We start from the raw sequence: 22,462 nt of genomic DNA on the forward strand, positions 1-22,462 counted from the left end.
GTTTTCTATGGGCAACATAAGGCAGTCTTTAAATTTTCTATGGGCAACAGAAGACCTCTTGAGGCCTTCCATGGTCAACAGAAGACCTGTTGTGGCCTCCTATGGACAACAGAAGACCTCTTGAGGCCTTCTATTTGCTGCAGACGACCTCTTGAGGCCTTACATAGTTAACAGAAGACCTCTAGAGGGCAACAGAAGACCTCTTGAGACCTTCTACGAGCAACAGAAGACCTGTTGAGGTTTCTATGGGCAACATAAGGCAGTCTTTAAATTTTCTGTGGGCAACATAAGGCAGTCTTTAAATTTTCTATGGACAACAGAAGACCTCTTGAGGCCTTCCATGGTCAACAGAAGACCTGTTGAGGCCTTCTATGGACAACAGAAGACCTCTTGAGGCCTTCTATATGCAACAGACGACCTCTTGAGGCCTTACATAGTTAACAGAAGACCTCTAGAGGGCAACAGAAGACCTCTTGAGACCTTCTACGAGCAACAGAAGACCTGTTGAGGTTTTCTATGGGCAACATAAGGCAGTCTTTAAATTTTCTATGGGCAACAGAAGACCTCTTGAGGCCTTCCATGGTCAACAGAAGACCTGTTGAGGCCTTCTATGGACAACAGAAGACCTCTTGAGGCCTTACATAGTCAACAGACGACCTCTAGAGGGCAACAGAAGACCTCTAGAGGGCAAGAGAAGACCTCTTGAGACCTTCTACGAGCAACAGAAGACCTGTTGTGGTTTTCTATGGGCAACATAAGGCAGTCTTTAAATTTTCTATAGGCAACATAAGACTTATTGCGATTTTCCTCAATAGGGGTTCTATAGGCGCCAGAAAACTTTTTGAGGTCTTTTACAGGTGACAGAAGACCTCCTACGATCTTCTAAAGCCGACAGAATACCTCTTGAGGTTTTTTGTAGGCGACAGGGGACCACTTGCTGTTTTTTGAAGGCGACATAATACATCTTAAGATTTTTTTATGGGCAACAGAAGAACTCTTGAAACTTTCTATGGGCAACATAGACCGTCTTGAGGCAACAGATGACCTCTTGAGGTCGTCTATAGGCAACAGAAGACCTATTGAGGTATTCTATTGCCAACAGGAAACTTGTTGAGGCCTTCTATGCACAAAATAAGACCACTTGATATCTTCTTTAGGCAACAGAGGCCCTCTTGAGGTTCTCTATGAACTCCCAAAGACCTTTTGAGGCCCTCTATGGGCAACAACATACCTCTAGCGGTATTCTATAGGCGACAGAAGACCTCTTGAGGTCGTCTATGGGTAACGGAAGACCTCTTGAGGTTTTCTATGGGAAACAGAACACCTCTTGCCGTCTTCTATAGGCGCCAGAAGACCTCTTGAGGTTTTTCATAGGCGACAGAAGGCCTCTTGTGGTATTTTATTGGCGACAGAATACCCCTTGAGGCCTTGAAGCAACAGAGACCGTCTTGAGGTTTTCTATGGGCAAAAGAAGTCTGCTTTAGATAACAGAGACCGTTTTGAGGCCTTCTATGGGAAATATTTTGTGGGCAACAGAAGGGCCCTGGAAGCCTTCCTTGGGCAACAGAAAATTTATTGCGGTCTTCTATAGGCGACAGAAGATCTTGCATAAGGCGGTATAAAAATCATTTGGTAGACATATCTAGGCGTATATCTTATGTACATCTTATGTACATTTCCGCCACCAGAACCCTTCGAAGATCAAAATAATTCACATTTTCATTTCGTTATTTTTTTCCATTTAACATTTATTATTGCATTTGTTTTACAATTTCCCCACCTCACTTTCAATCCATGACTTAAAATAAACTAAATTCGTATAAACACCAGGATAATCTTGGCTTGCACAATCACGTCCCCATGATACCAAGCCAATAGCTTGATTTTGATAGACTAATGCACCACCTGCATCGCCATAACAAGCATCAGCGTTTACCCCAGCAGCACACAGCATAGCTTGTGAAATCCGGGATCCACCATAAATCTGAGAACATTCGTCATGATCCACCACTGAGACTTTGGCCACTTGTAAGGTGTCAGAATACTCCGCATTCGTATTTGCAATTGTAGTACCCCAACCTGCAACTGTTGCTAAATTTCCCTCTTCTGGTAGCACATCAGCCAATGCAATTGCGGCAATTTCCTTGCTGGGGAATGGTGATATGTTAAATGCCAGCTTCACCAAAGCCAAATCATTGTCGGTAAACCAAATATTATAGTCGGGATGTATGATGTATTTTTCTACCAAATAAATGGAACCCTCGTAGGTTGAACGATATGTAGAACCGGCTAAAATGTGTATGTGATTTACTTCCAACCCAATAACACAGGTTGCAGTGGTTAGTAAAATATTCTCGGAATAAATGGTGGCCGAACAACGATGTTCAAAGGGTGTGGATTCATTCTTTTTGTAACGCAGTGATACCATATGGGGTGCAACGGCTATATTTTCTTCCACGCCACCCACAATGCGCGAATCCAAAACTCTCGTGGCAGCTGTGGGATTATTGGCGACAATTACACCAAAAATTAATAACAACAAATATTTCCACATCTTTTTTATTTATTTATTCTGCGGAATTGGATTGATTTCTTTACTTCTTTAGAACTGCACTGGCAAAATATGACTGCTGAATGAACCGCTATTTAGATTAGGATTTGACAGAAATTGTCGATTAAATTTTTATGCTTCATTCAATAAATGTTACTATCGTGTATTAGGGTGTCTGTAAGTTATTTTTATTATGAGTGTTGTTGTTTGCATCGTTGTTTTATGACTCAGATAACACATTTCGTCAAACGTCAATCTAGCCGTGATAACGACACGATTAGTAATAAGGGCATAAAATCAAATCTATTAACGTTGTTATTGTTGTTTGCGATTAAGGGGCATTTTGTGTATTGATGTATTGGACATTAATTGGTTATTTGTTTGTCATAGAATGGGGAATTTTTTCATATCGAAATTGTGAATGAAAAAATAAAATGGTTACAATGAACTAGTTTATAAGATAGTTAATTGATAGGGTTAATTACACACTCCCTTCTCTGGCATAGTGTTTGGTAGTTTGGACGACAAACGTTTTTCGTGGTCATTGTGTTGCTTAACTCAATGCATTGTTGTGAAGATAAATGAGAAAAAGGAGAGCATCATTTTTTAAACCATAGCTTAATGATTAAATACAATTATGGCGTTAAGCGTCTGTCGCCCAAACTTTTATTTACAAGGTACTGAACTAATGAAAGACACGAAGAATTATTTTCTAGAAATAATTCCTTGAGTGGTGGTAATTAAAAAAAAATAAGCGTCTACGGCGCACACTGGTCGAAACCACTGATCTAGCGGCGCGAAAGTTAAAAAATCGCACTATAAAATTGCGAAATATTTTCCATTGTATCGATTATAGACACTTTGCAGACAAAAATTTTGTTGTTTCATTTTTGTTGTTGTAAATATTCACTCAGTTATTCACTATCAAATACAAGAGTTTTTGTTGCATCAGATTTTAAAAAATTGTTTCAAAAAATTGAGTTCATATTTGTTTAAATGTTGAATAAATTCGTAATGAAAATGTACAATATATATTTTTAATTAATAGCAGAGGGTGTGATTTAAATTATAAAAATTAGTTTGGGGTCTGGAGGTACTTAGTTATATAGCAATAAATTTTCAAAAAATTTAATTTTTTAGTTTTTTTAGGGTTGTGCGCGCTTGTTCCATAGAGTGCATTTTGTAAACTAAGCCGAACTTAGGTCCGATTATTTTTTTAGGAATGAAATTGGACTCTCTGGATACTGAATACCCACATTCGGGCTGCAAATATTTGCAAATCTTATGAGGACTGCACTTTTAAAATAAGGGATTTTGCATGAAATTCGCACAAATTTAGCTGTGCATTTGTATGGGAGCTAAATCAAAATATGGACCTATCTTGAGAAATGTTTGCAAGAAGGAGTTCTACCCCCGGAGACACTATAATACCATATTATAGCTAAATATGTTATTAAATATGGGGTAACAAGTAAAAATTCAACGAATCGGGGGTACCATAAAAGGGGCTACATCGAAACATAAATCCGTATTGAAAATGTTTTGCAAGAAGATTTTATACGCAGTGAGAACACGGAATGCAAAATTACAGCCAAGTTGAATTAAAAATGTGGTCATGATATTCAAAATAGCTTAAATTGGGAGGTACGGTTACATGGGGGCTATATCAAAACGTGGACCTATGTTCATAATTTTTGGTGGAAATATTTTGTGACCACTAGGAACCCTAAGTACCAAATTACAGCTAATTTGCTACGAAATTGTGGCTTAAATGCTCAAAATACCGAAAATCGGAAGGTACCGTTAAATGGGGGCTATACCAAAACATTAGCCGATATTGTTCATATTTGGCCCATTATTACCCACAGGTACAAGCTGAGTTTATGCAAAATTTAACTGACGCATCTCAATTCGTTTGCAAATTATGAATTTTGCGCCGCTAGATCAGTGCTTTCGACCACCGTGCGGCGGTTAGACTTTGGCAATCACTTTCTATAAGGAAAATGTATTTTCCGATCAACTTTTTGGACTTCTTGGTTGGAACAAAGATAGCAAGAATATAGTTATTAGGTCGTTTTTCTAGAGAACAAATTCCTATGTGATATTCTGGAGATAATACGAACCTTTTGGTTCTTCACTAAAGTCTAGATGATTCTTAATATAGATAAGTTGACCCCAATTATTGTCTTCTTTTGGGAGGATATGGGAGGTTTTTTATAGGCGACTAAACACCTCTTGAGGTCTTCTTTAGGCAGCAGAGACCGTCTTGAGGTCTTTTATGGGCAAAAGAAAATCTCTTGAGGCCTTCTATGGCTAACACAAAACACCTTGAGGTCTTTTAAGGCGATAAATGGCATCTTGAGATTTCCTTTAGGATACAGAATGGCTATTGAAGTCTTCTAAAGGCGACAGAAGACATCTTGAGGTCATCTGTAGGCAATATAAGAACTCTTGAGACCTTCTATAAGCAACCGAATACCTCTTGAGGTATTCTACAGGCGACAGAAGACCCGTTGAGGTCGTCTATAGGCAACAGTAGACCTCCTGAGGTCCTTTTTAGGGAACATAGACCTAGTGAGGTCTTCTTTAGGCAACAGAAGATTCCTTGAGGCTTTCTATGGACACCAAAAGACCTCTTAACGTCTTCTATAGGCAACAGAAGACCTCTTACGGTCTTCTATATGCAACAGAAGCCCTCTTGAGGTCGTCTATAGGCAACAGAAGACCTATTGAGGTCTTCTTTAGGGAACAGAGACTTCGTGAGGCCTTCTATGGGCAACAAAATACCTCTTACGGTCTTCTATAGGCAACTGAAGACTTCTTTCGGTCTTCTATAGGCGACAGAAACCCCTTTGAGGATGCCTATAAGCAACAGAAGACCTATTGAGAACTTCTATATTCGACAGAAGACCTCTTGAGAACGTCTATAGGCAACAGAAGACCTCTAGAGGCCTTCTATGGACATCAAAAAACCTCTTACGGTCCACTTTAGGCAACAACAGATCTCTTGAAGTCTTCTATAGGCAACAGAAGACCTCTTGAGAACTTCTATATTCGATAGAAGACCTCTTGAGAACGTCTATAGGCAACCCATTGAGGTCGTCTATAGGCAACAGAAGACCTATTGAGGTCTTCTTTAGGGACAGAGACTTCATGAGGCCTTCTATGGGCAACAAAATACCTCTTGCGGTCGTCTATAGGCAACAGAAAACCTCTTTCGGTCTTCTATAGGCGACAGAAAACCCTTTGAGGATGCCTATAGGCAACAGAAGACCTCTTGAGGCCTTCTATGGACATCAAAAAACCTCTTACGGTACACTTTAGGCAACAAAAGATCTCTTGTTGTCTTCTATAGGCAACAGAAGACCTCTTGCGAACTTCTATAGATTTCTTATAGACTACAGAAGACCTCTTGAGGTATTCTATAGGCCACATAAGAGCCCTTGAGGTCGTCTATGGGCAACAGAAGACCTCTTGGGTTCTTCCTTAGGGAACAGAGACATCGTGGGATCTTTTTAGGGCCTCTTACCTCTTATGGTTCTCTATAGGCAATAGAAGACCTCTTGAGGTCTATGGGCAACAGAAGACCTATTGAGGACTTCTTTAGGCATGAAACGATCTCTTACGGTTTTTTATAAGCAACAAAACACCTCTTGAGGTCTACTATATTCGACAGAAGACCTCTTAAGGTTTTCTACCGACTACTGAATACCTCTTAAGGTCTTCTATAGGCTACTGAAGATTCTTGAGGTCGTCCATAGGCAACAGAGGACCTTTAGAGAACTTCTATAGGCAGCAGAGACCTCTTGTGGTCTTCAATAGGCGACAAAGGACCTCTTAGATTTCTTATAAACGATAGAAGATATCTTGAGGTCTTCTACTGGCAACAGAAGACCCCTTCATGTCGTCTATGGGCAATAGGAGACCCCTTGGGGTCTTCTTTAGCAGCTCGTGCTCGTGCCTCTTGAGGTCTTCTATATACGACAGAGGACCTATTGAGGACTTCTTTAGGCAACAAAAGATCTCTAACGGTCTTTTAGAAGCAACAAAAGACCTCTTGAGGTCTTCTATATTCGACAGAAGGCCTCTCGAGGTGTTCCATAGGCAACTGAGGACCTCTTGACGTTGTCTATAGGCAACAGAAAATCTCTTGAGTCCTTCTATAGTCAACGGAAGACCTCCTGAGGCCTTCTTTTTAATTCTTTCACAAACATTCCAGGCGGGACAAGGGAGATTGAGGCCTTCTATAGGCGACAGAAAACCCCTTGATGTCCTTCGTTGGCAACAGAATACCTTTTGAGGACTTCTTTAGGCAACAACAGACCTCTTACGCTCTTTTGTAGGCAACATAAGACCTCTTAAGGACGTCTATAGGTGATAGAAGACTTCGTGAGGTCATTTATAGGCGACAGAATTCCTGTTGATGTCTTCTATAGGCGACAGAAGACTTCGTGAGGTCTTCTATAGGTAACAGGATACCTTCTGAGGTCTTCTATTGGCAACAGGAAATATCTTGAGACCATACTCTATAGGGAAAATTATCCTTTGGCAGAGTTCTATAGATAAGATAAACCCTGTTTCTATAGATAAGAAGACCTTTGTAATCCCGTTTCTTTCTTCTTCTATGGAGCACATGATAACTATGGCCATCTTATGTAGAGGAGATGACATCTTTGGTAATCTTCTGTAGAGAAGATGACATCCATGATCATATTCTATAGAGAGATGACATCTGTGGCCATTTTCTTTAATAAAGATCTCATTTATGGTCATCTTTTATAGAGAAGATGATAACTATGTCCACTTTCTATAGAAGAGATGATAACTATGTTCATCTCCTCTTTGGAGAAGGTGACTCCTAAGGATCTAGTGGTCTTCTCTAGAGAAATTGAATCCCATGATTGCCTTACGTCAGAGAACTAGCAAATCACTTCGGCGTTTGCGATGCTGTAGAGATGTTTGCTGCTAATCAGGTAAAGGGTCTACTGATTTATCTCATAAACTGGAGCTTGAAGCGGATCAGTTTGATTATTCTTTTGTACCTAATGGAATTTTGGGTGAACAAACAAGGCGATATTTTGAGTTTGAATTCTAAAACTCCTGACCACAGAATCAGCGGCAATGATCCGCATGCCCTATTTTAAGGATGTTGAGTGATTTTAGATATTTTTTTCATTGCAGATTAAATTACAAAGAATTTTCCTTCAAGAGAATATCCTATATTATCGAAGTTATCAGAATATGAGGTAAGATAGTGGAGTACATGAGTACTAAGAAAATATAATTTTGTTTTTGCATTGTCTTCTTTCTATTTCCCTTTAAACATTACCGACTTATTTCATATTTGTGATGTACTGTGCTTCGGAGCGTATGATAGTTGTCACTACGTATACGTTATTGGCATATATGGAGATAAAGTTTGCCAAATTTCTAATTTTAATACAATTTTTACTAGAATTTCTATTTTTATTCACACAAAACACTTCAAAACTAGTATTTTGGGTAGCAGTACAACAAATTGGAAAGGTAACTGAATTTGTTGGATCACTTGTTGTTATCAATCATTCAGCACACTTTGTCTTCATTGAATTAGCAAAGAAAGGAAATACCCACTGATTGTTTATAACATTCAGAGATAGATTGTATATGACTCAAGAGGTCATAAATTTGTTTGACAATATCTTTCGAAATTCGAAATTTTGCGTATTAAGAAGTACGGAGAAAGAAGTCCACAAAGCCACATGAATTATTGACAGTACAGCAAAGCCAATAATACAAACCTCTGAAGCGTAATCCACCACAAACGTAAACAAATTCGTCCGTTGATTTATTAGAAATGGGGAGGGACTATTGATAGTTATGGCAGGCGCAAGTATAAAAATAATGAACCCCAGGGAAAATGTTTGCAGTAACACCTTAAACTTACACCTTGAAAGAATATCATGTGGCTGAACTCGCTTGGAATTTGTCTTTTGCTAACATTGGCTTCGGCGGCCAATATACCTATGGATGGCCGCATTGTGGGAGGCTATGAAATCGACATTACGGATGTGCCCTATCAGGTCTCGTTGCGATCAAGTAATCATTTCTGTGGAGGTTCCTTGATTTCCAAACGTTTTGTCTTAACTGCTGCCCATTGTACTGAGGATTACTGGCCTGACTATCCATTCTTTAATGTACGAATTGGTTCTTCATATGCCGAAAAGGGTGGTCTTGTACTAACACCTGTGCGCTTTTATCAACATCAGCAATATGATCGCTCGTACATTGATTATGATTTCTCAATTGTGGAGCTGCCGGATTATGATGAAAATTTATTAGCATTCCCAATGGTATATGCCAAATTGCCAAAAAGTGAGGAAGATTTAGCTGATGGTACTTTGGTAAGAATTTCCGGATGGGGTGGTACCAAAACTCCTTTGGAATCGCAAGAGGTCTTACGTGCCGTGGAGGTGCCAACTGTGAATCGTGAATATTGCAGAGAAATTTTCCCCTCCCTTTCTTCGCGTATGTTGTGTGCAGGCTTTACCGAGGGTGGTAAAGATTCCTGCCAGGGTGACTCAGGTGGTCCTTTGTCTTATAAGGGTACCGTCTATGGTGTGGTTTCATGGGGTGTTGGTTGTGCTGAACCAAATTATCCTGGGGTATATTCACGAGTTGCAGCCGTTATACCCTGGATTGCTGAGAAAACTGGCTTGGATTTGAATTAGTGTTTCAAAAAAAAAAAAAATAAAAATAAAAAAAAATAATAAATAAAAAATATGTATGGATTATGCGAAGGAAGTTTGGAGTTTTAATGGAAAAATATTTTCTTTGGATTACTTTGTGGGCCATAGTAGTTCTGGGAAGCAAGTACAAGAATTTTCATAATATAATGTCAGTGGGAGCGTATAAATGTTGTTGACAGGTATACGTCATGACATACGCGTTTTGTGCAATACCTGATTCCATAGTAAGCGACAAGTAGAGAGCAAATATATCCTCTGACATAATGATTATCAACATACATCGTAATTTATACATGTTCCCAAACCATTGAATGTTGACCCTTTTTTTGTGGCTAACTTATGCCCTATCAAACCTTGATTTTTTGAAGGAATTTCAAAACTTAAAATTTTGAAGATTTTCATAGAAATTGTGGGTCCAAGAACTTCCAATAAATGGATATCTGGGGTCATGATTTGCCAAATCCACGTTTTCTTGGTTGAAAGGAGTCCTCCAAAAATACTTTAAAAATCCACGTTTTCTTGTTTGAAGGGAGGCCACCAATTTTTTTTTTTAAATTTCACGTTTTCTTGGTTGAAGGGAGGCCTCAAAAAATTCTTTAAAAATCTTCGTTTTCTTGGTTGAAGCTAGGCCTCAAAAATTCTTTAAAAATCCACGTTTTCTTGGTTGAAGGGAGGCATCAAAAAATTCTTTAAAAATTCACGCTTCCTTGGCTGAAGGGTGGGATCAAAAAATTCTTTAAAAATCCACGTTTTCTTGGTTGAAGGTATGCCTCAAAAAATTCTTTAAAAATCCACGTTTTCTTTGTTGAAGGTATGCCTCAAAAAATTCTTTAAAAATCCACGTTTTCTTGGTTGAAGGGAGGCTTCTACAATTTCTTTAAAAAACCACGTTTTCCTGGTTGAAGAGTGGCTTCTACAATTTCTTTAAAAAACCACGTTTTCTTGGTTGAAGGGAGGGCTCCAAAATTTCTTTAAAAATCCACGTTTGCTTGGTTGAAGGGAGGCCTCTAAAATTTCTTTTAAAATCCACGTTTTCTTGGTTAAAGGCAAGCCTCCAAAATTTCTTTAAAAATCCACGTGTTCTTGGTTGAAGGGAGGCTTCTAAAATTTCTTTAAAAATCCACGTTTTCTTGATTGAAGGAAGTCCTCCAATTTTTTTTTAATCGACGTTTTCTTGATTGAAGGAGGCCTCCAAAATTTCTTTTAAAATCCACGTTTTCTTGGTTGAATGCAGGCCTCCAACATTTCTTTAAAAATCCACGTTTTCTTGGTTGAAGAGAGGCTTTCAAAATTTCTTTAAAAATCCACGTTTTCTTGGTTGATGGAAGTCTTCCATTTTTTTTTAAATCGACGTTTTCTTTGGTGAGGTGAGGCTTCCAAAATTTCTTTAAAAATCAACGTTTTCTTGGTTGAAGGGAGGACTCCAAAATTTCTTTAGAAATCCACGTTTTCTTGGTCAAAGAATATCTCAGGAGGATCTTTAGGTAGCAATCATTATCCTAATAAACGTATTAATTTGGTCGTCTCGCCTTCTCAGTAGGCATTTTATTTCTCTTCTGGCCCTCCAATGCCGTTCCATTTCTTTTAAATAGAACGATGTGGGATGACGTATACATATCAACAATATTTATACGCTCCCTTGAACATTACATTTAAATAAATCTTTTGTCCGCTTTTTTGAAAGTACCCAGAATAATTCAACCAAATATTAATTTCGATTTAAACTCAAATTTTCTTTCACTTCCATATTAATTTATATATATTCATACCCAGAATGAAATACCAAAACATTCGACCAAGTCTTAATTAACATTTAACCCCGTTTTCTCTGCAATCCATGGAAGAACGACTGCAACTCGTGAATAGACACCAGGATAATTCGGTTCAGCACAACCAACACCCCATGAGACAACACCATACACAGTCCCCTTGTACGACAAAGGGCCACCTGAATCACCTTGGCACGAATCTTTACCACCCTCAGTATAGCCAGCACATAACATACGTTCCGTAAGCGATGGATAAACTTCTGAACAAGCATTACGATTGACTGTTGGCACTTCTACAGCACGTAATACCTCATTCGATTCTAAAGGATTTTTCGTACCACCCCAACCAGAAACTGTTACCAAAGTATCATCGGGTAAATCCGTATTACTGCTTGGCAATTTGGCAAACTCCAAAGGAACAGATAACAACTCTTCATTGTAGTCTTCCAATTCCAAAATTGAAAAATCATAATCAATATAACGCCAGTCGTATTTTTCATGCTGATAAATCTTCAGGGGCTTGAGTAATAAGCCACCCTTGCCGGAATAGGATGAACCAACGCGTACCCTAAAAAAGGGATTTTCAGCAACATGGCCATCAGTACAATGGGCAGCAGTTAGTACATAACGTTTGGAAATCAAGGCACCGCCACAGAAATGATTACTCGATTGCAACGAGACTTGGTAGGGCACATCCTTAATGTCGACTTCATGGCCTCCCACAATGCGACCATCCAATGGTGATAGAGGTAGATTTGCTGACGAAACCAGCGACACCAAAAGGAAGAGCGCAAAAGCTTTGAACCACTTATAATTCATTTTTTGTTTGTGGAAAGACTGTTTACCGTAAGCTTGGACTCCATGACTTTTATACTACCACTTTCTATAAAAAATCAATATTTTTGTCTAATAGATTACCTGATTTTCACGTGCAGACATCAAAATCATTACTTGGACATTTATTTGCAAGAGATATTGTCAACAAAATTTATGAGCTCTCGAGGCCTTTACAATGCTCTGCACTGCATGATATAGACAAAAAATATACATCCCTTTGTTTTGCTTTCTTTCGCTAATGCGAATAATAATTGACTGACTTAATGGAAATCTAACGAATCAGAACAGAACGGCATTATAGGAATATGTTGAGAGGAGATTGTACACCTAGGAGTGGTATAAGGGAGTGACGTTCTGCAGGACGTATTAGTGTTGATGACTCGTATACGTCAACCAATAAAACGTGGTTTTTTAAGACATTTTTAGATGGCCCCTTCAACCCAAAAAACGTGGATTTTTAAAGAATTTTTAGACCTCCCTTCAACCAAGAAAACGTGGATTTTTTAAAGAATTTTTAAGACCTCCCTTCAACCAAGAAAACGTGGATATTTTAAAGAATTTTTAAGACCTCCCTTCAACCAAGAAAACGTGGATTTTTTAAAGAATTTTTAGGGCCACCCTTCAACCAAGAAAACGTGGATTTTTTAAAGAATTTTTCGGGCCACCCTTCAACCAAGAAAACGTGGATTTTTTAAAGAATTTTTAGGGCCACCCTTCAACCAAGAAAACGTGGATTTTTTAAAGAATTTTTCGGGCCACCCTTCAACCAAGAAAACGTGGATTTTTTAAAGAATTTTTCGGGCCACCCTTCAACCAAGAAAACGTGGATTTTTTAAAGAATTTTTAAGACCTCCCTTCAACCAAGAAAACGTGGATTTTTTAAAGAATTTTTAGGGCCACCCTTCAACCAAGAAAACGTGGATTTTTAAAGAATTTTTGGAGGCCTCCCTTTAACCAAAAAAACGTGGATTTTTAAAGAATTTTTGGAGGTCTCCCTTTAACCAAAAAAACGTGGATTTTTAAAGACTTTTTGGAGGCCTCCTTTAACCAAGAAAACGTGGATTTTTAAAGAATTTTTGGAGGCCTCCTTTTAACCAAGAAAACGTGGATTTTTAAAGAATTTTTGGAGGCCTCCCTTTAACCAAGAAAACGTGGATTTTTAAAGAATTTTTGGAGGCCTCCCTTAAACCAAGAAAACGTGGATTTTTAAAGAATTTTTGGAGGCCTCCCTTTAACCAAGAAAACGTGGATTTTTAAAGAATTTTTGGAGGCCTCCCTTTAACCAAGAAAACATGGATTTTTAAAGAATTTTTGGAGGCCTCCCTTTAACCAAGAAAACGTGGATTTTTAAAGAATTTTTGGAGGCCTCCCTTTAACCAAGAAAACGTGGATTTTTAAAGAATTTTTGGAGGCCTCCCTTTAACCAAAAAAACGTGGATTTTTAAAGAATTTTTGGAGGTCTCCTTTTAACCAAGAAAACGTGGATTTTTAAAGAATTTTTGGAGGCCTCCTTTTAACCAAGAAAACGTGGATTTTTAAAGAATTTTTGGAGGCCTCCTTTTAACCAAGAAAACGTGGATTTTTAAAGAATTTTTGGAGGCCTGCCTTTAACCAAGAAAACGTGGATTTTTAAAGAATTTTTGGAGGCCTCCCTTTAACCAAGAAAACGTGGATTTTTAAAGAATTTTTGGAGGCCTCCCTTTAACCAAGAAAACGTGGATTTTTAAAGAGTTTTTGGAGGCCTCCCTTTAACCAAGAAAACGTGGATTTTTAAAGAATTTTTGGAGGCCTCCCTTTAACCAAGAAAACGTGGATTTTTAAAGAATTTTTGGAGGCCTCCCTTTAACCAAGAAAACGTGGATTTTTAAAGAATTTTTGGAGGCCTCCCTTTAACCAAGAAAACGTGGATTTTTAAAGAATTTTTGGTGGCCTCCCTTTAACCAAGAAAACGTGGATTTTTAAAGAATTTTTGGAGGCCTCCCTTTAACCAAGAAAACGTGGATTTTTAAAGAATTTTTGGAGGCCTCCCTTTAACCAAGAAAACGTGGATTTTTAAAGAATTTTTGGAGGCCTCCCTTTAACCAAGAAAACGTGGATTTTTAAAGAATTTTTGGAGGCCTCCCTTTAACCAAGAAAACGTGGATTTTTAAAGAATTTTTGGAGGCCTCCCTTTAACCAAGAAAACGTGGATTTTTAAAGAATTTTTGGAGGCCTCCCTTTAACCAAGAAAACGTGGATTTTTAAAGAATTTTTGGAGGCCTCCCTTTAACCAAGAAAACGTGGATTTTCAAAGAATTTTTTGAGGCCCACCTTCAACCAAGAAAACGTGGATTTTGAAAGAATTTTTGGAGGCCCACCTTCAACCAAGAAAACGTGAATATTTAAAGAATTTTTTGGAGGCCCACCTTCAACCAGGAAAACGTGGATTTTGAAAGAATTTTTGGAGGCCCACCTTCAACCAAGAAAACGTGAATATTTAAAGAATTTTTGGAGGCCCACCTTCAACCAGGAAAACGTGGATTTTGAAAGAATTTTTGGAGGCCCACCTTCAACCAAGAAAACGTGGATTTTGAAATAATGTTTGGAGGCCCACCTTCAACCAAGAAAACGTGGATTTTGAAAGAATTTTTGGAGGCCCACCTTCAACCAAGAAAACGTGAATATTTAAAGAATTTTTTGGAGGCCCAACTTCAACCAAGAAAACGTGGATTTTGAAAGAATTTTTGGAGGTCCACCTTCAACCAAGAAAACGTGAATATTTAAAGAATTTTTTGGAGGCTCAACTTCAACCAAGAAAACGTGGATTTTGAAAGAATTTTTGGAGGCCCACCTTCAACCAAGAAAACGTGAATATTTAAAGAATTTTTTGGAAGCCCACCTTCAACCAAGAAAACGTGGATTTTGAAAGAATTTTTGGAGGTCCACCTTCAACCAAGAAAACGTGAATATTAAAGAATTTTTGGAGGCCCACCTTTAACCAAGAAAACGTGAATATTTAAAGAATTTTTGGAGGCCCTCCTTCAACCTAGAAAACGTGAATATTTAGAGAATTTTTTGAGGCCTCTATCAAACCAAAATTTGACAAGATCCCTTTAAATCCCACACAATTTCTCACAATGTCCACTCTGTTGATTCTTATCTACCATTGCCCCAAATTGAATCTGTAATAACGTCACTGGTCATTGGAAATCTTTAAACCAAAAACACATTTCATTCTATAAATCACGGGCCACCTTTGCTGTTATTGCATTTGTTAGTGCCCCTTTGCTTCGCTTTTCAATGAGTGCATTGTAAAGTGTTTGAAGTGATCATAAATTATGTTTACACTATCTTGGAAATGACCAAGAACTGATTTCGAAGTTAGTAACAATTAAGAAGTGGACTAAACAATTACAATGGAATAACCCCTTGGATTGTTGAAATACAAAACAAAATAACCTACTTTACTGACACAAATCTGTTAACCTTGTGTTTGGAAATCACAAACCATATCAAATCCTTAACAATTATTTATTAGACAAATTTAGCCTAGACAAATGATACCCGCCATAGTTGGTGATTGTATAAAAGCCATAGCTTCCAAACTAATGGCATACAGTCTTGCCTTAACACTACACCTTGGAGGAAATATCATGGAACATCTGCAGTTTTGGTTGAACTCTCTTGCCATTTGCCTTTTGGCTGCATTGGCATCATCAGCCTATATACCATTGCCGCGTTTGGATGGCCGTATTGTTGGAGGACATGAAGTGGACATTAAGGATGTACCCTTTCAAGTCTCGCTGCAAAGCAGTTTTCATTTCTGTGGTGGTTCCTTGATTTCAAAACGTTTTGTCCTTACTGCGGCCCACTGCACTGCCGGTCACTCTGCTGTAAATCCCGGTTTTAAGGTACGAGTTGGTTCCTCTTATTCCACCAAGGATGGTATTCTCCTGAAGCCCTTAAGGATTCATCAGCATGAGAAATATAATCCCATGAACATTGACTACGATTTCTCACTTTTGGAATTGGAAGATTATGAACTGTTGTCGTTGCCTTTTGAAGTGGAATTTGCCAAATTGCCAAGCAGTGATGCAGATTTGCCAGATGGTACCTTGGTAACAGTTTCAGGTTGGGGTAATACTCAAAATTCTTCGGAATCGAATAGGGTGTTGCGGGCAGTACATGTACCCACTGTTAATCAAGATGTTTGTGAGCAGGCCTATCGTGGTTTTGGTGAAATTACTGACCGCATGGTTTGTGCCGGTTATACTGAGGGTGGTAAAGATGCCTGCCAAGGTGATTCTGGTGGCCCTTTGTTCTATAAGGACACTCTCGTTGGTGTTGTTTCATGGGGTTATGGTTGTGCTCGCCCCAATTATCCTGGTGTTTATTCACGTGTTACCTCAGTGTTGCCATGGATTGCTGAGAAAACTGGTTTGGAAGTGAAATGATGGTTTAAGGAACAGAATCTGGAACGTTATGGATATTGGACAAAATAAACGATAGAATAATTATTGAAAAAAATAACTTTGGTGTTTCATTCTGATAAAGAATTTTTAGGGCCACCATCAGGTCAAGAAAAAAAATTAGAAAATTAAAAAAATAGGTATCCCTTTGACAAAGAAATCGTGGTTTTTTAAAGAATTTTTGGGGTCTCTCTTTAACCAAGAGAATTTTTGAGGATTTCCTCAAGCCATGAAGACGTGGATTTTAAAGAATTTTTGAGGCTTTCCTCAAGCCAAGAAAACGTGGATGTTTTAAGGAATTTGTGAGGCTTTCGTCAAGCCAAGAAAACGTGAATTTTGTTCAAAGAATCTTTCAGGCCTACCTTCAACCAAAAAAAACATGGATTTTTAAAAGAATTATTGAAGCCTCAATTCAACCAAGAAAACGCAGATTTTTAAAGAATTTTTAAAGTATGCCTTTAACCAAAAATATATGGATTTTTTAAAGAATTTTTGAGGCCTCAATTCAATCAAGAAAACGCGGATTTTTTAAAAAATTTTTAAGGCCTACCTTCAACCAAGAAAACGTGGATTTTTTAAAGAATCTTTGAGGCCTAACTTCAACCAAGAAAACGTGGATTTTTTAAAGAATTTTTGAGGCCTAACTTCAACCAAGAAAACGTGGATTTTTTAAAGAATTTTTGAGGCCTAACTTCAACCAAGAAAACGTGGATTTTTTAAAGAATTTTTGAGGCCTACCTTCAACCAAGAAAACGTGGATTTTTTAAAGAGTTTTTGAGGTCTACCTTCAACCAAGAAAACGTGGATTTTTTAAAGAATTTTTGCGACCTACCTTCAACCAAGAAAACGTGGATTTTTTAAAGAATTTTTAAGGCCTACCTTCAACCAACAAAACGTGGACTTTTTAAAGAATTTTGGAGGCCTACCTTCAACCAACAAAACGTGGACTTTTTAAAGAATTTTGGAGGCCTACCTTCAACCAAGAAAACGTGGATTTTTTAAAGAATTTTTGAGGCCTACCTTCAACCAAGAAAACGTGGATTTTTTAAAGAATTTTTGAGGCCTACCTTCAACCAAGAAAACGTGGATTTTTTAAAGAATTTTTGAGGCCTACCTTCAACCAGGAAAACGTGGATTTTTTAAAGAATTTTTTAAGGGCCTACCTTCAACCAAGAAAACGTGGATTTTTTACAGAATTTTTGAGGCCTACCTTCAACCAAGAAAACGTGGATTTTTTACAGAATTTTTGAGGCCTACCTTCAACCAAGAAAACGTGGATTTTTTAAAGAATTTTTGAGGCCTACCTTCAACCAAGAAAACGTGGATTTTTTAAAGAATTTTTGAGGCCTACCTTCAACCAAGAAAACGTGGATTTTTTAAAGAATTTTTGAGGCCTACCTTCAACCAAGAAAACGTGGATTTTTTAAAGAATTTTTGAGGCCTACCTTCAACCAAGAAAACGTGGATTTTTTAAAGAATTTTTGAGGCCTACCTTCAACCAAGAAAACGTGGATTTTTTAAAGAATTTTTGAGGCCTACCTTCAACCAAGAAAACGTGGATTTTTTAAAGAATTTTTGAGGCCTACCTTCAACCAAGAAAACGTGGATTTTTTAAAGAATTTTTGAGTCCTACCTTCAACCAAGAAAACGTGGATTTTTTAAAGAATTTTTGAGTCCTACCTTCAACCAAGAAAACGTGGATTTTTAAAGAATTTTTGAGGCCTACCTTCAACCAAGAAAACGTGGATTTTTTAAAGAATTTTTGAGGCCTACCTTCAACCAAGAAAACGTGGATTTTTTAAAGAATTTTTGAGGCCTACCTTCAACCAAGAAAACGTGGATTTTTTAAAGAGTTTTTGAGGCCTACCTTCAACCAAGAAAACGTGGATTTTTTAAAGAATTTTTGAGGCCTACCTTCAACCAAGAAAACGTGGATTTTTTAAAGAATTTTTGAGGCCTACCTTCAACCAAGAAAACGTGGATTTTTTAAAGAATTTTTGAGGCCTACCTTCAACCAAGAAAACGTGGATTTTTTAAAGAATTTTTGAGGCCTACCTTCAACCAAGAAAACGTGGATTTTTTAAAGAATTTTTGAGGCCTACCTTCAACCAAGAAAACGTGGATTTTTTAAAGAATTTTTGAGGCCTACCTTCAACCAAGAAAACGTGGATTTTTTAAAGAATTTTTGAGGCCTACCTTCAACCAAGAAAACGTGGATTTTTTAAAGAATTTTTGAGGCCTACCTTCAACCAAGAAAACGTGGATTTTTTAAAGAATTTTTGAGGCCTACCTTCAACCAAGAAAACGTGGATTTTTTAAAGAATTTTTGAGGCCTACCTTCAACCAAGAAAACGTGGATTTTTTAAAGAATTTTTGAGGCCTACCTTCAACCAAGAAAACGTGGATTTTTTAAAGAATTTTTGAGGCCTACCTTCAACCAAGAAAACGTGGATTTTTTAAAGAATTTTTGAGGCCTACCTTCAACCAAGAAAACGTGGATTTTTTAAAGAATTTTTGAGGCCTACCTTCAACCAAGAAAACGTGGATTTTTTAAAGAATTTTTGAGGCCTACCTTCAACCAAGAAAACGTGGATTTTTTAAAGAATTTTTGAGGCCTACCTTCAACCAAGAAAACGTGGATTTTTTAAAGAATTTTTGAGGCCTACCTTCAACCAAGAAAACGTGGATTTTTTAAAGAATTTTTGAGGCCTACCTTCAACCAAGAAAACGTGGATTTTTTAAAGAGTTTTTGAGGTCTACCTTCAACCAAGAAAACGTGGATTTTTTAAAGAATTTTTGCGACCTACCTTCAACCAAGAAAACGTGGATTTTTTAAAGAATTTTTAAGGCCTACCTTCAACCAACAAAACGTGGACTTTTTAAAGAATTTTGGAGGCCTACCTTCAACCAACAAAACGTGGACTTTTTAAAGAATTTTGGAGGCCTACCTTCAACCAAGAAAACGTGGATTTTTTAAAGAATTTTTGAGGCCTACCTTCAACCAAGAAAACGTGGATTTTTTAAAGAATTTTTGAGGCCTACCTTCAACCAAGAAAACGTGGATTTTTTAAAGAATTTTTGAGGCCTACCTTCAACCAGGAAAACGTGGATTTTTTAAAGAATTTTTTAAGGGCCTACCTTCAACCAAGAAAACGTGGATTTTTTACAGAATTTTTGAGGCCTACCTTCAACCAAGAAAACGTGGATTTTTTACAGAATTTTTGAGGCCTACCTTCAACCAAGAAAACGTGGATTTTTTAAAGAATTTTTGAGGCCTACCTTCAACCAAGAAAACGTGGATTTTTTAAAGAATTTTTGAGGCCTACCTTCAACCAAGAAAACGTGGATTTTTTAAAGAATTTTTGAGGCCTACCTTCAACCAAGAAAACGTGGATTTTTTACAGAATTTTTGAGGCCTACCTTCAACCAAGAAAACGTGGATTTTTTAAAGAATTTTTGAGGCCTACCTTCAACCAAGAAAACGTGGATTTTTTAAAGAATTTTTGAGGCCTACCTTCAACCAAGAAAACGTGGATTTTTAAAGAATTTTTGAGGCCTACCTTCAACCAAGAAAACGTGGATTTTTAAAGAATTTTTGAGGCCTACCTTCAACCAAGAAAACGTGGATTTTTTAAAGAATTTTTGAGGCCTACCTTCAACCAAGAAAACGTGGATTTTTTAAAGAATTTTTGAGGCCTACCTTCAACCAAGAAAACGTGGATTTTTAAAGAATTTTTGAGGCCTACCTTCAACCAAGAAAACGTGGATTTTTTAAAGAATTTTTGAGGCCTACCTTCAACCAAGAAAACGTGGATTTTTTAAAGAATTTTTGAGGCCTACCTTCAACCAAGAAAACGTGGATTTTTTAAAGAATTTTTGAGTCCTACCTTCAACCAAGAAAACGTGGATTTTTAAAGAATTTTTGAGGCCTACCTTCAACCAAGAAAACGTGGATTTTTTAAAGAATTTTTGAGGCCTACCTTCAACCAAGAAAACGTGGATTTTTTAAAGAATTTTTGAGGCCTACCTTCAACCAAGAAAACGTGGATTTTTTAAAGAATTTTTGAGGCCTACCTTCAACCAAGAAAACGTGGATTTTTTAAAGAATTTTTGAGGCCTACCTTCAACCAAGAAAACGTGGATTTTTTAAAGAATTTTTGAGGCCTACCTTCAACCAAGAAAACGTGGATTTTTTAAAGAATTTTTGAGGCCTACCTTCAACCAAGAAAACGTGGATTTTTTAAAGAATTTTTGAGGCCTACCTTCAACCAAGAAAACGTGGATTTTTTAAAGAATTTTTGAGGCCTACCTTCAACCAAGAAAACGTGGATTTTTTAAAGAATTTTTGAGGCCTACCTTCAACCAAGAAAACGTGGATTTTTTAAAGAATTTTTGAGGCCTACCTTCAACCAAGAAAACGTGGATTTTTTAAAGAATTTTTGAGGCCTACCTTCAACCAAGAAAACGTGGATTTTTTAAAGAATTTTTGAGGCCTACCTTCAACCAAGAAAACGTGGATTTTTTAAAGAATTTTTGAGGCCTACCTTCAACCAAGAAAACGTGGATTTTTTAAAGAATTTTTGAGGCCTACCTTCAACCAAGAAAACGTGGATTTTTTAAAGAATTTTTGAGGCCTACCTTCAACCAAGAAAACGTGGATTTTTTAAAGAATTTTTGAGGCCTACCTTCAACCAAGAAAACGTGGATTTTTTAAAGAATTTTTGAGGCCTACCTTCAACCAAGAAAACGTGGATTTTTTAAAGAATTTTTGAGGCCTACCTTCAACCAAGAAAACGTGGATTTTTTAAAGAATTTTTGAGGCCTACCTTCAACCAAGAAAACGTGGATTTTTTAAAGAATTTTTGAGGCCTACCTTCAACCAAGAAAACGTGGATTTTTTAAAGAATTTTTGAGGCCTACCTTCAACCAAGAAAACGTGGATTTTTTAAAGAATTTTTGAGGCCTACCTTCAACCAAGAAAACGTGGATTTTTTAAAGAATTTTTGAGGCCTACCTTCAACCAAGAAAACGTGGATTTTTTAAAGAATTTTTGAGGCCTACCTTCAACCAAGAAAACGTGGATTTTTTAAAGAATTTTTGAGGCCTACCTTCAACCAAGAAAACGTGGATTTTTTAAAGAATTTTTGAGGCCTACCTTCAACCAAGAAAACGTGGATTTTTTAAAGAATTTTTGAGGCCTACCTTCAACCAAGAAAACGTGGATTTTTTAAAGAATTTTTGAGGCCTACCTTCAACCAAGAAAACGTGGATTTTTTAAAGAATTTTTGAGGCCTACCTTCAACCAAGAAAACGTGGATTTTTTAAAGAATTTTTGAGGCCTACCTTCAACCAAGAAAACGTGGATTTTTTAAAGAATTTTTGAGGCCTACCTTCAACCAAGAAAACGTGGATTTTTTAAAGAATTTTTGAGGCCTACCTTCAACCAAGAAAACGTGGATTTTTTAAAGAATTTTTGAGGCCTACCTTCAACCAAGAAAACGTGGATTTTTTAAAGAATTTTTGAGGCCTACCTTCAACCAAGAAAACGTGGATTTTTTAAAGAATTTTTGAGGCCTACCTTCAACCAAGAAAACGTGGATTTTTTAAAGAATTTTTGAGGCCTACCTTCAACCAAGAAAACGTGGATTTTTTAAAGAATTTTTGAGGCCTACCTTCAACCAAGAAAACGTGGATTTTTTAAAGAATTTTTGAGGCCTACCTTCAACCAAGAAAACGTGGATTTTTTAAAGAATTTTTGAGGCCTACCTTCAACCAAGAAAACGTGGATTTTTTAAAGAATTTTTGAGGCCTACCTTCAACCAAGAAAACGTGGATTTTTTAAAGAATTTTTGAGGCCTACCTTCAACCAAGAAAACGTGGATTTTTTAAAGAATTTTTGAGGCCTACCTTCAACCAAGAAAACGTGGATTTTTTAAAGAATTTTTGAGGCCTACCTTCAACCAAGAAAACGTGGATTTTTTAAAGAATTTTTGAGGCCTACCTTCAACCAAGAAAACGTGGATTTTTTAAAGAATTTTTGAGGCCTACCTTCAACCAAGAAAACGTGGATTTTTTAAAGAATTTTTGAGGCCTACCTTCAACCAAGAAAACGTGGATTTTTTAAAGAAT

The 22,462-nt window shown here is 37.2% G+C and overlaps 4 protein-coding genes across 4 annotated transcripts; 2 read left to right on the forward strand and 2 right to left on the reverse strand.

The window, feature by feature from the left end:
- Positions 1-1,742: 1,742 nt before the first annotated feature.
- On the reverse strand, positions 1,743-2,634 carry LOC141406563 (trypsin eta-like). Its single transcript, XM_073992292.1, has one exon. The coding sequence runs from the start codon at positions 2,552-2,554 to the stop codon at positions 1,766-1,768; it is 789 nt and encodes a 262-aa protein (XP_073848393.1). The 5' UTR covers positions 2,555-2,634; the 3' UTR covers positions 1,743-1,765.
- Positions 2,635-8,459: 5,825 nt separating this feature from the next.
- On the forward strand, positions 8,460-9,334 carry LOC141405483 (trypsin-1-like). The gene has a single exon (XM_073989873.1). The coding sequence runs from the start codon at positions 8,494-8,496 to the stop codon at positions 9,259-9,261; it is 768 nt and encodes a 255-aa protein (XP_073845974.1). The 5' UTR covers positions 8,460-8,493; the 3' UTR covers positions 9,262-9,334.
- Positions 9,335-11,028: 1,694 nt separating this feature from the next.
- On the reverse strand, positions 11,029-11,867 carry LOC141405536 (trypsin-1-like). The gene has a single exon (XM_073989994.1). It carries the CDS (start codon positions 11,865-11,867, stop codon positions 11,082-11,084), a length of 786 nt encoding a protein of 261 aa, XP_073846095.1. The 3' UTR covers positions 11,029-11,081.
- Positions 11,868-15,495: 3,628 nt separating this feature from the next.
- LOC141404658 (trypsin 5G1-like) lies at positions 15,496-16,394 on the forward strand. The gene has a single exon (XM_073988200.1). The coding sequence runs from the start codon at positions 15,518-15,520 to the stop codon at positions 16,316-16,318; it is 801 nt and encodes a 266-aa protein (XP_073844301.1). The 5' UTR covers positions 15,496-15,517; the 3' UTR covers positions 16,319-16,394.
- Positions 16,395-22,462: the final 6,068 nt, after the last annotated feature.

The sequence above is a fragment of the Musca autumnalis genome, unplaced genomic scaffold (genome assembly GCF_047663935.1).
Source record: "Musca autumnalis isolate F117 unplaced genomic scaffold, ASM4766393v1 scaffold_5, whole genome shotgun sequence".
NCBI lineage: Eukaryota > Metazoa > Arthropoda > Insecta > Diptera > Muscidae > Musca > Musca autumnalis.

Coding starts and splice junctions, on each gene's coding strand:
- LOC141406563 (XM_073992292.1), bottom strand. CDS start 2,554: ATGTGGAAATATTTGTTGTTATTAATTTTTGGTGTAATTGTCGCCAAT.
- LOC141404658 (XM_073988200.1), top strand. CDS start 15,518: ATGGAACATCTGCAGTTTTGGTTGAACTCTCTTGCCATTTGCCTTTTG.
- LOC141405536 (XM_073989994.1), bottom strand. CDS start 11,867: ATGAATTATAAGTGGTTCAAAGCTTTTGCGCTCTTCCTTTTGGTGTCG.
- LOC141405483 (XM_073989873.1), top strand. CDS start 8,494: ATGTGGCTGAACTCGCTTGGAATTTGTCTTTTGCTAACATTGGCTTCG.